Here is a 15529-nt window from a genome sequence, read left to right on the forward strand (position 1 = left end):
TGTGAAGAAGAGGGCGGACACTTTGGAAGAAGGAGAAACTTTGGGAGAGAAGAGTTGGCGTCGAAGGGGGCGCCGCGCAGTCTCGCAGAGGGGCGCAGGAGAGGAAGCCGAAGCCGTCCAGGAGGGGAAGAAGGGCGCGCAGAAGGGCACCAACCAAGAGGCGAGGGACGGGCATGGCGCCCTTGGGCTGGGCTTTGGCGCTCCTGGCCTCCCTCAGCGCCTGCCTCGGACAAGGCGGACCCCACTTGCGCCCCGGAGCCAGGAACAAGTAAGTGCCCTTCCAGTTAGTGGCCCAGCGAGGTGGGCAGGCAAGGGAAGGGGCATCTGACGCTCCCCGATTCCTTTGCAGGACTCTTCTGAGGAGCCAGGCAACCCAAAGAGGACGCCTGTATCCACTCTAGACCTCTCGGGACCGGGTCGCCCATCCTTGGGGTCATAGTCTGCCCTCTAGACCGAGTTTGACGCCACTTTGAACCGCCCTGGCTCAGTGCTAGGAGTCGAAGGCAGAAGACCTCATAAAATTCGCACCATCTTTTTTTTGTCCGAGTCAGGAGCGACTTGAGAAACTGCAAGTCGCATCTGGTGTGAGAGAATTGGCCGTCTGCAAGGACGTTACCCAGGAAACGCCCGGATGTTTTGATGTTTTGCTACCCCACAGCATTGAGCCATGGGAGTTCCAGTGGTGTCGAACTACAGTAATTCTGCATCAGTGTTTCTCAACCTGGGAGTCGCAAGGGGGTGCCAGAGGGGTCACCAAAGACCATTAGGAAACACAGTGTTTTATGTTGGTCATGGGGGTCTTGTGTGTCAAGTTTGGCCCAATTCTATCGTTGGTGGGGTTCAGAATGCTCTTTGTAGGTTAACTATAAATCCCAGCAAGGACAATTCCCAAATGTCAAGGTCTATTTTATCCAAACTCCACCAGTGTTCATAATTGGGCATATTGAGCATTCGTGCCAAGTTTGGTCCAGATCCATCATTGTCTGAATCCACAGTACTCTCAGGATGTAGGTGAACTACAACTCCCAAACTCAAGGTCAAAGCTTACCGAACCCTTCCAGTAATTTCTATTGGTCATGGGAGTTCTATGCACCAAGTTTGGTTCAGTTCCATCATTGGTGGAGTTCAAAATGCTCTTTGATTGTAGGTGAACTATAAATCCCAGCAACTACAACTCCCAAATGACAAAATAAATCCCCTCCAACTCTACCAGTATTCAAATTTGGGCGTATCAGATATTTGTGCCAAATTTGGTTCAGTGAATGAAAATGCATCCTGCATATCAGATATTCACATTATGATGAACAGTAGCAAAATTACAGTTATGAAGTAGCAATGAAAATTTTATGATTGGGGGTCACGACAACATGAGGAACGGTATTAAGGGGTCACAGCATTAGGAAGATTGAGAACCACTGTTCCACAGTAAAGGTGCACCCCTTGACAGCAGAAAGGAGCAAGTCAGAGCAAATGGAGGATGCTTGGGGGGTAGAGGAGAAAATCCGTGATCAAGAACAATCATTGGGGCCTGGGGGCCCTTCCACACAACCCTATATCCCAGAATATCAAGGCAGAAAATCCCACAATATCTGCTTTGAACTGGATTATCTGAGTCCACACTAAGATAATGTGGGATTTTTGCTTTGATATTCTGGAATATAGGGCTATGTGGAAGGGCCCTGGGTCTCCTTGGGTGAATTGGTCCAGATTACTTGGATGAATTGGTTCAGGTTCCTCAATATACTCCAGAGAGATTTTTTAGGTCCAGTTGGGGAATTCTTAGTATCTTCTAGCACAGCGTTGGGCAAACTTTGGCCTTCCAGATGATTTGGACTTCAACTCCCTAATTGTGGGAGTTGGAATCCAAAACACTTGGAGTGCCAAAGTTTGCCCATGCCTGCCTAACATCCCAGACACTCGACATCTGAAGAGTGTTAGGCCGTGGTTCTCAGCCTGTGGGTCTCCAGGTGCTTTGCCCTACAACTCCTAGAAATCCCAGTCAGTTTACCAGCTGTTAGGATTTCTGGGAGTTGAAGGCCACAACCTCTGAGGACTCACAGGTTTAGAACCACTGGGCTCGAGAGAGGTCCTTTTCAGGAGTGGCTTCCTCCCTCTGGAATACCCTGCCTAATGATATTAAGATTTGTATCATGTCTACTAACATTTAGAAAGTGGGTTGCTGTGAGTTTTCCAGGCTGTATGACCACGTTCCAGAAGCATTCTCTCCTGATGTTTCACCCACATCTATGGCAGGCATCCTCAGAGAACCTTCTTGTTCATGGAAGCCTTTGGAGGGATCATAATTCAGGATACTAAATGGCTAGGTCCCCTGGTGACACAGTGGGTTAAACCGCTGAGCTGCTGAACTTCCTGACCGAAAGGTTGGCAGTTCAAAGCCAGGGAGCAGGGTGATCTCCTGCTGTTAGTCCCATCTTCTGCCAACCTAGCAGTTCAAAAACATGCAAATGTGAGTAGATCAATAGGTACTGTTCTGGTGGGAAGGTAACAGTGCTCCATGCAGTCATGCTGGCCACATGACCTTGGAGGTGTCTACAAACAATGCCAGCTCTTTGGCTTAGAAATGGAGATGAGCACCACACCCCAGAGTTGGACACGACTAGACTTAATGTCAGGAGAAACATTTACCTTTACCTAAATGGCTAAGAAGGCCTGTGGGTTTGTTTTATATGATTGGCTTAGTATAACTTATTTTGTTGAATTTTTATTAGAGTTTACAACATGTCTAACATTTAGTTTTAACTTTTATATTGTATGTTTTATTGGCTGTAAGCCACCTTGGGCCCTTGAGTGGGGAAAGGCGGGATGTACATTTCCTAAATAAACAAATAAATAAAGCTACGCTGCAGAATGAATGCAGTCTTGGCACCACTTTTCCTGCCCTGGCTTAATGTTATGGAATCCTATGAAGTTGCAGTTTTGTGAGGCCTTTTTCACCTTCTGTGCTCAAAAGTGCTGGTGTCTCTCCAAACTGTGCTTCCCAGGGTTCTGTGACACTGAGCAAAGTGGCGTCATTCCACAGTGTAGATGTTCTTCCCTTGTCAGCTCTGGAAGAGAAGGAAAGCAGCGCTCTAGGGCTGAGCGACCCGGATGAGAGGAGCAAGTCAGAGCAAGTGGAGAATGGCTGTGGGGAAGAGAGGAAATCCCTCATTTCAGGAAGCCGCATCCTTAGCCTGAGGGCCCACAACTGCGCTTTCTAGACTGGGAGGATGGGCCACTGGAGCAGTCAGGGGGGAAGTATGTGGGAAGATGTCAAAAGAGCAAGCCTCCGTTAATTCCTTGTAGTACTATGCTAGTGTGTTGGTTTTGGTGTAGGAGTAACCCCTCTCTAGAGAATAGGGTTCAGTCTTGGGCAGGTCATTCTCTCCGCCTCAGAGGAAAGCAAGGGCAAATCCTCTCCAATCAAATGTTGCCAAGAAAACCCCATGATAGTGTTTCAACTCATGAACTCAACTCAAAAGGCACCCTGCAACAGCCACATGCCATTGTTTAATGATACATACAATGAATAGAGGCTATTTCGTATATGCATATTTATAAGAGCCATGCACATTGAAATGAAGGTAAAGCTCTGGGTTGTTGTAGGTTTTTTGGGCTGTATGGCCATGTTCTAGAAGCATTCTCTCCTGACGTTTCGCCTGCATCTATGGCAGGCATCCTCAGAGGTTGTGAGGTCTCACAACTTCCGAGGATGCCTGCCATAGATGTAGGCGAAATGTCAGGAGAGTATGCTTCTAGAACATGGCCATACAGCCCGAAAAACTTACAACAACCCAGTGACTCCAGCCATGAAAGCCTTCGACAATAAAAAGGTAAAGCTCGTTAATACCAACTTCCTAAAAATAATGACTTCCTCAGTATACCTCTCAGCCCTGTTCTTTTGTTCTCTGAAGTCCTTTGTGAGGATTCCATCATGACATTTTCTTGACAAAGTTAATTCAGAGGGGACTTGCTCTGAGGTGGAAAGCATTATGTGCTCAAAATCTACAATCAAGCAGGAATTTGTATCTTGGTCTCCTCGGTTTGCACCTCAGTTTTGTTCTTTCATACCTTCAAGTCCTTTATGACAATCCTATCATGACATTTTCTTGACAATGTTTATTCAAAAGTGTTTTTGCCTTTACCTTTGTTTGAAGGCGAAAGAGTAATATCTTAAAGGTTCCTGATCAAGCAGGGATTTGTATCTTGAGCCCCTTTTGCACAGCTGAATAAAATCTCACATTATCTGCTTTGAACTGGAATATATGGCAGTGTGGACTCAGATAACCCAGTTCAAAGCAGATATTGTGGGGGTTTCTACCTCGATATTCTGGGTTATATATCTGTGTGGAAGGGCCCTTAGTCTCACGTTGACTCTTATCTCAGCCATTGATCATCCTAAATTAGCATGGAAGCTAAATATATTGTTTCTCTTCAGTTAATAATAGTCAGCAATAGCTATACACAAATGTGCAAGAACTATTAAGAAATAGTGGCTGGTAGGGTTTTTATTTCATGAGACCTGTTATGCTTCACTAAAATTTCCAATTTTTGGAGCAAAAGGGAGTTTCAAATATTTGACAGAACCCTGGTGCAAAATCAAACAAAGGCTGATTCAGGGAATCACCTCCAAGTAATTTCTCAATTTCCTTTGAGGTTATGCTCCAAAATGTAATCAGTTAAATAAAATAAATTGCACAGTTCTTGTGATGGGAATCAAGATGATGAATGAGTGATGGAAGAAAGGCAAGGATCAAAGTAGCAGCAAAGCATACAAAGGAAGATCAGGAAGGAAGCAGAGACTGGAAGGAAGAAACAAACGTCAGGAGAGAATGCTTCTGGAACATGGCCATACAACCTGGAAAACTCACACAACGAAGGAACAAATGTTTGGGAGTTTGGATCAGAAAGGGGGAAACGAAGGAACAAGGATTAGGTAGTAAAGAAAAAGATTTTCCCCTGACATTAAGTCCAGTCGTGTCCAACTCTGGGGGTTGGTGCTCATCTCCATTTCTAAGCTGAAGAGCCATTGTTGTCCGTAGACACCTCCAAGGTAATGTGGCCAGCATGACTACATGGAGCACTGTTACCTTCCCGCCAAAGTGGTACCTATTGATCTACTCACTTTTGCATGTTTTCGAATTGCTAGGTAGGCAGAAGGTGGGGCTGACAGCGGAAGCTCATGCTGCTCCCCAGATTCGAACCTGCAACCCTTCGGTCAGCAAGTTTAACAGCTCAGCTGTTTAACCCACTGCACCACTGGGGGCTCCTAAAGATTACGTAGGATGGAATAAATAGAGGGAATTTGCAAGGAGAAAGAAGAAGCAGGGTGCTGGTGGCCTCCCTGTTTTGCTATTCTGAAATTATGAGGATTTATATCATTTCCCCCTACTTCAACATGCACATATGAGAGAAAGTTAAGAAGCATCATATTAAGAACTCCCTCCATGCACCATAATGTAAGTCAAGAAGATACAGAAAGATTAGAAAGAGCCATGCGACACACACCAGTGAAAAGATCTAATAACTACTGGGAATACCTGGAGAAGGGCATCCTTCTCCAATTGTTTAATATTCTAGGAGATCATAGACATACTTTTCCTGTCTTCCCCACCATCTGTCCTCTTTTCCCTACCCTCTCATTTCTCTTTCCACTGTGCAAGGAAATTGCCTCCACTTCATATAGCAGGGGAAATCCCACTTCTGTGAGCAGCAGTGGAAGGGATTTTCCTCTCTTAAGGTAACTTCTATGCAAAGGAAATGGGAAAAATTACAGCATCTGGGGAAGGAGAGGTTAACCATTCTGTTCCCCAGCTGCAGATCCCCTTGAAAACCACCACCTACATAGCAATTAAACTCGAGGAGGTGAGATTTGGCACCAATATTGGCACTCACTCAGATGCCTGGATGTTATCCAGGGTCCTGGGAAACAGATTTGAGATTGGGGCTCACCCGTTCTTGTGGTGTGAATTGCACGCTATAGATGTCTGCTTATCTGACCTGTGATGGTAGGAAAGTTCCTTTTGTAATGCTCAGTCTGTAGAATACTAATTATTTTGAAAATTTATTTCCTGTCTTTGGCTGAATGAATGACCTTTCAAGTGTTTACAACAGGCTAGCACCTTCCCCCCTCCTCTACCCAACACATACAAAAATGGTTAGGCAAAAAATGTGCTTCTCGTTAGATCTAAAATTATGGAGCCACTTGTAGCTGGATTGTTCTTCCTGGCAGGGGAAATGGAAACAAATTCCTTACAGTTGCTCCCTCTGTTCCTGATGGGGCCAGGATGGTCATCCCCTTGGCATGATGTTCTTATTGGCATGCAGAAGGGGCAACTCCCATTGTTTCTTAGCCCTCTGGCTGAAGGCAAAGGTCAGGGTTTGCATCGTTTCTGTCACTTGCCAGACACAACATAGCAGACCCCACTGCATTCCACCTGCTCTTAAATGCATTGGTTAAACTTGATTTTTATAGAAGCTATTTATATTCAAATTGCTGATTATTACCCTTTCCCCTGACAGTGTGCCACACCTTCAATTCCCACTATGTGAATGTACCACTTAAAGTTATTTTAGATTTTGACAGCTCCATATTATATAAAGGATGCCCATTAATTTAGTTCACAGGCCTGACAAAATTAGCAAGTCTTTTGACAAAGTGTGCAGACAAGGCAGATCGCAAAGACTGTGCCTGCTTGTGATTTATTTGGTGGTCTGGTGAAGTAATCTGTAAAAAACACACCATAGATCATATTGTTAATGCTAATCAGTATTATTATGTTGAATCAGTGTGATTTACCTTTATAGTGATTCATCATTCAGCAACCAATTCAATAGTTCTGTGCTAATTAGGACTAACCTACAGAATTTAGGGCAACATCTCCTGAATACATGAATAGATATTGGTGTACAACTCCTTTGGAAATTCTCTCTGGGTTTGTTGATCCAGTTTGCTTTTGCCATGTAATTTATGCCTTTGCTACCTTATGATCCCCCTCCTTCCTTCTTTTAGAAGCAGCAAAAATATTTTCGTTTCAGTTTTGTATCTGTTGTATAGAAATAGTTATACTGTAATTGTTATTCCTTCCATGAACGCTAGATCAGGCTGAGGAAAGACACTTCTTTCTCCATTCCAAAGCTTCAATATCTGTGTACACAGGAAGTCATTCCTCCTTGAGATGACTTTGTTCCCATTCAAACCAGAACTGGGGGCAGGAAAAGCTGAATAAAGCACAGTACGCAGGATGTATCTTTTTTTTAAATTAAAAAACGGAGTTGGTATTTGCTTATACTAGGAAACGCAGAGGTGAATAACTTAATAGAAAAGTGTTAACTTTGAATTGTTGTAGGTTAGGTAATGGACTCTTTAACAATTAATTAAATTGTTAATTCTTTTCTATTTCGTATTTTACAAAGAACTAAAGGAGTTGTGATCCTGGATAAAGCAACCTCTTTTGAAAGGTCTTTCCTCTTTATTTCAAGCTTTCTTCTATAGTGGTGCTTCCCAACCAGAAAACCACTTTGACCAGGGGACACTCTCCAACATTAGTACTAAAAGGGTTACAAATCAGTTTTTGGTCAACTTTAGATTTGGTTTGGTTATTTGGGGTGCTGATTTAGAAAATTTCATTGGATAGACCACATCAACTTTAGTTTCTGCTACAGAACATATGCCATCCAGTAGTCTCCATCTGTTCACCCACAGAAAACTATAATCTAGAGCTGATGTGGTAGTAGTAATTTTTCAAGGGTAGACAGCCTCTGCCCTCCCAACACTCATGTTGCCTCGGCACTAAAAGAAGGTTTTGCGAGACCAGTTGCTCTTGTTTCCACCTGGTTTTGAGGCAACAGTGTAGTAATGGTGAGGTTGGAACCATATTTTCGTACTTGCGGACCACTGGTGGTCCACTATGGACCACAGGTTGGGAACCACTGTTCTATAGCTACCAGTTGTATCGGATGAGGACATGCAATGCAGTAGCTATTAAACTTTTGAGCAGACATTAAAACCAAGCACAGATAACTGTATGCATTGTATTGTTACCAAGCAAGCAAGTATTATTACTTGAGTTTCCATAGTAGAATTTAAGAGGGTAGATCGCCTGTTTCTCCTAGTTGGTGAAGTTTTGAAATTTGACCTCCTATTCCTTTCAGATGTTGTGCTCGTGAAGGTGGGAACCAGATAGTTGTGTGTCTGCCTTGACACTTTCCTGAATGAAGCACTTGTTTTTTTTCCACATTTGACCCAGACAAATGGTTCAATATTTATTGTCTGCTTGCTCAACTGTATCTTGCTGTTGTCTCTTTCTCCCCTTCAGAAACTGGTGTGCCTACATTGTGAACAAGAATGTGACCTGCTCTGTGATGGATGGCACCGAGAGTTACGTTCAAGTTCAGTACAGATGTGCCTGGAATCAGATACCCTGCCCACATACCCCAATGTAAGTAGCACTGGAAGAGAAGAATGGAGTGGGTGAGTGGGTGGAGAGGAATGTGTTCATCTTTCCAGCACTGAGGTATTCCCATAAGTAGACAGAAAAACCCTATGCTTTGTCACACAGTTTAGTCAGACTGTGGGATTATTCATGCTTGAATCCTTCATCGTGTGGGTACTTCATTAGGATGTGCACTATTTTCTGACATCTGATTTGTAAGCCACAACATAAGTCCAACAAAGCTTGCTCTTTTTAAAATTGTGAACACAAACCAGCTGTAACTAATTAGAGCCATGTTGAGTTTTGTGTCAACAGATCCTGCAACAAGTTGCTATACAATATTGAGACAAAAGAAGGAAATTGCCAAAACTGTATCCATGTATGACTAATTTGAGGCTGGCATCAGTTAAATATCTTTTATAAAACTTCAATCAGGGTTAGAGTAATTAGCACCTGGATTTTTGTGCAAGCTTTGTGAGCACCTGCTGTTGAGTGCAATTACATTCCTTGGCTTATATTCACCTTCAGGCTCCAATCATGCAAGCAGCTATAAACTTTGCTATAAATCAGTGCAGGTCCTCCTCTTTGAAATGACTGGGAGAAGCCAAAATAGATGCGTAGTTCTGAGGCAATATGCTCACAATGTGTCTTGCTCCATAATCCCAATAAAGAAAAGGTTTGGAGCAACAACAAAAAAAAAGAGTCTATGACTGGGTTGTTGTAGGTTTTTCGGGCTGTATGACCATATTCTAGAAGCATTCTCTCCTGGCGTTTCGCCTTCATCTGTGGCAGGCAGCCTCAGAGGTTGAGAGGTCTCACAGCCTCTGAGGATGCCTGCCACAGCTGCAGGTGAAACGTCAGGAGAGAATGCTTCTAGAACATGGCCATACAGCCCAAAAAACCTACAACAATCCAGTGATTCTGGCCATGAAAGTCTTTGACAATACAAAGCCTATGATTTTTATTGAGCAGGATATAGAGCCAATGAAGTAGTTGTTCAAATAAAGCACCCTGGCTATGCAGGTTCCTTTGAGAGTGTTGCTAGTCCAAAGGACCTTGTCACTTCCTATTCAAAGTGGGAAGCATTTGAAGATCTGGATAAATATAATATTCTTTGTCATCTGAGAATGTAAGTGAAGTGTTCTTACCCACCAACCCAGAACTAGGAGTACTGTTAAAGCCTCTCAATGAACTCAGGCAAACATTGTTGTAATGTTCTTTGAAACTGTAAAAAATGAATTTTCTTCCAAACATGATGGCATGTTCCGAACCTGTGGTTGATGTTGAAATGGAAAGTAGCACTGCATGTGTGTTGGTGCATGCACTCCTGGGATAAAATAAAAAGTGGTCCAGGAGGTTACACCGCTGAGCTGCTCAACTTGCTGACCAAAAGGTTGACGTTACAAATCCGGGGAGTAGGGTGAGTTCCTGCTTAGTCCCAGCTTTTGCCATCCTAGCAGTTCGAAAACATGTAAATATGAGTAGATCAATAGGTACCGCTTCTGTGGAAAGATAACAGCACTCCATGCAGTCATGCTGGAGGTGCAGTCATGCAGTACATGGCCTGGGAGTCATGGAGTACATGACCTTGGAAGTGTTTACAGACAACGCCGGTTCTTCGGCTTAGAAATGGAGATGAGCACCACTCCCCAGAGTCAGACACGACTAGACTTAATGTTGAGGGGAAATCTTTTCCTTTACCTACCTATGGATCTCAATTCATTCATTCTCTCTCTGCCAGCTGGTTTCCCTTTTGCTGGGGAAACTGCATCTACACCATAGAATTAATGCAGTTTGACATCTCTTTAATTTTCACAACTTGATGCTGTGGAGTCATTGGAGTGGCACTTTGGTGAAGCACCATCAGAGAAGGATAAAGACCTTGAGAAGCTACAATTCCCATGTTTCCATAGCATTGAGCCATGATAGTTAAAGTGGTGTCAAACTGCAGTAATTGAACAGTATAGATGCATCCTGAGCATACTTTTCAGGCAACTGGGGCCTCTTCCACACAGCTGTATAAAATCAACATTGAATCGGATTATATAGGCGAGTGGACTCAAATAATCCAGTTCAAAGCAGATATTGTGGATTATCTACCTTGATATTCTGGGCTATATGGCTGTGTGGAAGGATCCTAAGAGAAAGTATTTCCGGGGGACAGGGGAATTAGCTGTTGTTGCTTGGACCATCAGGGGCAAACATGATTAAAAATTCCATGCATCCAACCATATGTGCAGTTCCCACCGTGAATTTCTGGGAAATCAGTGCCCAGCTATGACCCATGTGCTGCAGTATACTAGCTAATAACATTTGTATTATATATTATTTCCAGAAGGTTTCTGCATCAGTGGCATGTTTCCCTTTGGTTCCTTTTCTCTGTTCCTGATATCAAGGGAATAAATGCTTTGTATGCGTGCAGTCCACATGTACAAAGATCAGTAGAATAATTACTTGCACGTGTCAAATTGCAGGCTACTGAAATACATTTTTCTATTATTTGTTCTGTGGAGGGAGGCCCATTGCCTGTCCTTGGACAGTATTGGGCCTTTTCTTTCAAGTTGTTAGCTTCTGCTTTTGCTAGATGCTAAATGCTTAAGAGGGAAATGCTGGGAGAGGGGCATACGAAAACATGCCAGAAAGTCTGTTGGCTTTGGTTAAAGCATCCTGGAATAAGTGTTAAGAATGGAAAATTTGGTCTTACTGTCAATTTGAAATGAAATACCTTTAAAAACTTGTATTAACTTTGCCAAAGTATGACTGCATCTGGAAGAATGCAAGTACTAAGTTATTTTTCAAATCTGCATTTTAAGTTTCTTCATTCTGCCTAAAAAGACTGTCATTTCCACTAACATCTCATTTATGGTTTTCAGTTATGATAGGAATTGAAGGTGTCCAAAGAAGTTATGTAGCACAAACCTGTGCAGGTTTACTCACGAGTCAGCACATTTATGTCTGAATTAGCTTACTTCCTAGTATATATATTTAGGATTACAATCTTAATCATCTTTTTCTCTTGCATTTGGATTTTGCAATGCGTTTGTTTTTGTCAAAAGAAAGAATAACTTGCATTTGCCAAGAGTCATTTCAATCAATATGAACATGTGCAACAGAAGCTAAATGAGAGGAAGTTGTGGTAAGATATTCTCAATGTAATATCATTTTAAAATTATTTTCATGGGAATCTTCATGACTGCAGTAGTTTCATAAAGGAAGAGCCAAAACTCGACTGTGATGACTGAGGAGGAGAAAGTGAGAGAGTAAATGCCACTGAGCACCCTGAGACTGACAAACAAATATTTAATCCTGTAGTTGATTGTAAATTCATGTGACTTTCATGTGTACTTCTGGACATCTAACTTCATGATGGACTTGTGACAATAACACCAGGCTTCATTTCGTGGTGCCATCCCCAAAGTCAAACTAGGCTGTCATTTGAAAACAGCATGTGCCATCATGGGTATGTCTGCATGGTCCTGAAGATCCCTTTTAGAGGCCACCTCAAGTGATCCCATCAAATGAAGTGAGCTGGGTGACTTCTAGAAAGAGATCCCTCTTGGTAGTGGCCCCATGTTAAGGAATAGTCCTCCTCGGCATGATACTATTCAATAGCCTTATCAGTGACTTGGGCCCCTTCTACTTTGAACTGGATTATATGGCAGCGTAGACTCATATAATCCAGTTCAAATAAGATAATGTGGATTATCTGCTTTGATAATTTGGATTAAATAACAGTGTACAAAAGACCTTAGATGATGGAATGGAATGCTCTTACATGGTACAATTTCCTGGTCCTATCATTATGTTTTATTAAGTAGCTGTAATAAATATAATACAATTAAATAAATAATCATCACTAAAATGTGTACAATTTTATTAGACTAAAGCGTTGAGCCATGCTATCCCCTCTTTAAAATATAAACAGGCCTACTTAGAGCAGACCAAAGGGTCATCTACATCATCATTCTGTTCTCACAGGGCTCTTCCACACAGCCATATAACCCAGAATATCAAGGCAGGCAATCCACACTATCTGCTTATATAATCCACTAACTGGGTTATCTGAGTCTACACTACCATATAATCCAGTTCAATGTAAATTTTATACAGCTGTGTGGAAGGGGCCATAGTGACCAGACAGATCCATTTTGGAAGCCAAGGAGAAGAACAAAGTGTGCAATGGCATCCTCTCTTTGAGGTATAGCCTACATTGCCACAGTGATTGTAATTCTAAACAGTTAAAAAGATAAGCTCTTCTCCTGTCATTAGATCTTAACTAATACTTGTAGGGGCTTAATTTTGTCTCAAGCTATCTTCTATTTCTGGCTTTGATAGAATCACTTGGGAAGGGTGCTGCACAATTACAGGACAGACACAACATTTCAAGAAAGGAAGTGATCTTGGTGGCAAAATAGTAGCATGCATGCTAACTCTAGCCTTTTCAGGACAAAATAACTTATCAGGAAGAAGAGGGCAGTGGGCAGCTATAGTGCCATATCAGTCTGATATGCTATATAATATTTTGGTCATCAGCCATCAAATCCAATTGGTATTCCCACATCACCAAAAGGAGGAGTCAATCTGACTGGTCCAGATTGTGATCATATGAACCATTGTTAGGGGGATCTTAATTCTCAGTGCCCTTCCACACCCAGAATATCAAAGCAGAATAGCCCACAATATCTGCTTTGAACTGGAATATCTGAATTCACACTGCCACATATCCCAGTTCAAAGCAGAAAATGTGTGACTTTATTCAGCTGTGTGGAAGAGACCTCAGACGTGAATAGTCTGTTCTGAGCAAATGTATCTCAGGAATGTTTCCAAATAATTCAGTCACAAAAAAATACAACTCCTTAATCTTGTAATTAACTCATGGACATCAAAGCATTAAAATCATGTTTTGGTATCCATATGCCTTGGTCTGAACTAGTATTTTCCCTTAGTAAAAGAATTCTAGGTCTATAAAAGGAAGCTTTGAAAAGAAATTTGAAGCTATTTTATGTAAAAGTATTCATACAATGGGCCCTCGGTTTCTGCTAGAGTTGCTCCAGGATACCTTGTGGGATATCAGTGTCCAAAGAGGTTCAAGTCTCATTATATACAATGGTGAAATAAAATGTCTCTTATATAAAATGGTGAACAACTTGGAACATGCTGGAGAAATCTCACATATCATCTGTGAAATGGCAGGAAAATAAAGAGGCTACTCTTAGACATCAGCATCGTGCTTGGTATGTGGCAAAATCAAGGTTTGCTTTTTGGAATGTTTTTCTGACCATCTTTGAGCCATGACAGGCTGAATCCATGGATACAATGGGTTGACTGTATTCATTTCAGTATCAATTGTATGAGAAGAGTATCTATGGGATCGGGTTCATGATAGTGTTCTCAACAAAATGATAAACGACAACTGTTCAAAATCCTAAATTGCAGTTTTGTTAAATTAGTGCTCTCAACTCAGTGATTATTCCTGAAATACATGGTTGCTATAAGAGAATGCAACTGAAGCCACATTACAGTAAACACTGAACAAAAACAAGACACAATGGGTAGAGATGTGATAAAGCACACATATACATGCATTGTATCCACTTTTCCCTCTCAGTTTCTCTCTCTGGTAATAAAAAATAATCCGGGGTAAAATATAAAATAGTTGATCTTTCCTCAAAAATACTCACTCTGTAACTTGGTAGAATAAATTGTAGAAACACAGAGTTACAAATTACAAGAAAAAGTGGAAAACTTAGAAATACATTCACGATTCATTAAAAAACAAACAAAAAAACATTGTCCACAGTAGATTGAAACTCTTGAATTTTTTTTATGTCACCAGCGGGATTTATCTGTGAGGAAACAAAATGTTTTGTCTTTTCAAAATCCTCTTTGGGAACATCTTGGATCCATGTTCAAGCTTAAATAGACTTTTAAGGGTTTTAACTACACAAGGTACAAAATATCTACGGTATATACATTTCCAGGTAGCAGTAAAATCAGGAACAAAATCCAACTAAAGGAGATTATGGGATCTGCATTTTGTGTACATACTGTCTGGATAGGAAGCCAAGTGTCTAGTACCCAGTATTATAATAAATTTGAGAGGTTTCCGTATAGAATAGTGTGCTGCAGAAAAAAAGTATTGGATTACTTTAAAGGTGATGTACACAAATATGAATGCCACTATAAATCTCTTGGATGTTGAGGTTCCACAGTCATTGTTCTTTCTGTCATATTTTACTTGTTGTAAGGAACTACTTTGAGAATACGACCTAAATCCAGTCTCAACTACTGTATTTCTTTTTTCTGTTTTAAAATCATTTTTATTATACAGTTTCTCTTATTTTTGTATATATCACAGAAGGAAGAAAAAAGTAGTAAAATAAAATAAGAAAGTAAAACAAAGATGATTTGCAGATGTGGGGAGAGAGGGAAGTAATATGGGAGCAGGGAGAAAGGAAGGTAAGGAATGGTAGAAAGGGGGAAAAAGATGAAGATGGAAGGTGAGGAAGGTAAGGAGAGCAAACAAGTAGATTATGATAGTCCATATGGTGTTGAACTTCCATTAAAGTCCACAGGGATAGATAAAGAGATGCTTGATTCTTGTATTTTATTTGTGTTTTACAGTCACCTTCCTTTTAATCAATCTGCATTGATTTCTTTTCCTTGAGATATCTTCTCAGCGGTAACCAGTCGGTCTTCTTTTTTACTTTGGTCGTACACCATATTCACCAGATTGTCCATATCCATATATTCCCTTATCTTAAGAATCCACAATTCAAAGGATGGGAGTTCTTTGTTTTTCCACCTACTTGCTAAGATAGTTCTTGCAGCTGTCGGCATGTAGTATAGAAGCTTGTCATTGTTTTTCCCTAGTTCAAAATGTATTAGATATATCAACTACTGGATTTCTTGAATATTTATCTAAAACTAGCAGTTGGCTTGAGGTGAATGTAGAGGTGGTACTAGATGTTAGTAAGAGCAAAGAACTGAGGTGATGTGCTCTGGGGCCAGTTGATCTAATGATGGGAAAATGAAAACATGGATCTAGCTGTCTCAAGAGACAATAGAAATTTGCCAAAAACTAGTTGCTGGGTTAT

At 41.4% G+C, this 15529-nt stretch overlaps 1 protein-coding gene across 1 annotated transcript in view; it reads left to right on the forward strand.

Annotated features, from left to right (window-relative positions):
- Positions 1-15529, forward strand: part of EMILIN2 (elastin microfibril interfacer 2) — a 49148-nt gene continuing 33619 nt past the window's right edge. Inside the window, exons 1-2 of the mRNA XM_060775122.2 lie at positions 1-268; positions 8316-8438. Of these exons, the coding sequence (XP_060631105.2) occupies positions 174-268; positions 8316-8438 (218 nt within the window). The 5' untranslated portion in view covers positions 1-173. The remainder of the gene's footprint in view (positions 269-8315; positions 8439-15529) is intronic.

Source organism: Anolis sagrei, chromosome 4, assembly GCF_037176765.1.
Source record: "Anolis sagrei isolate rAnoSag1 chromosome 4, rAnoSag1.mat, whole genome shotgun sequence".
Taxonomy (NCBI): domain Eukaryota; kingdom Metazoa; phylum Chordata; class Lepidosauria; order Squamata; family Dactyloidae; genus Anolis; species Anolis sagrei.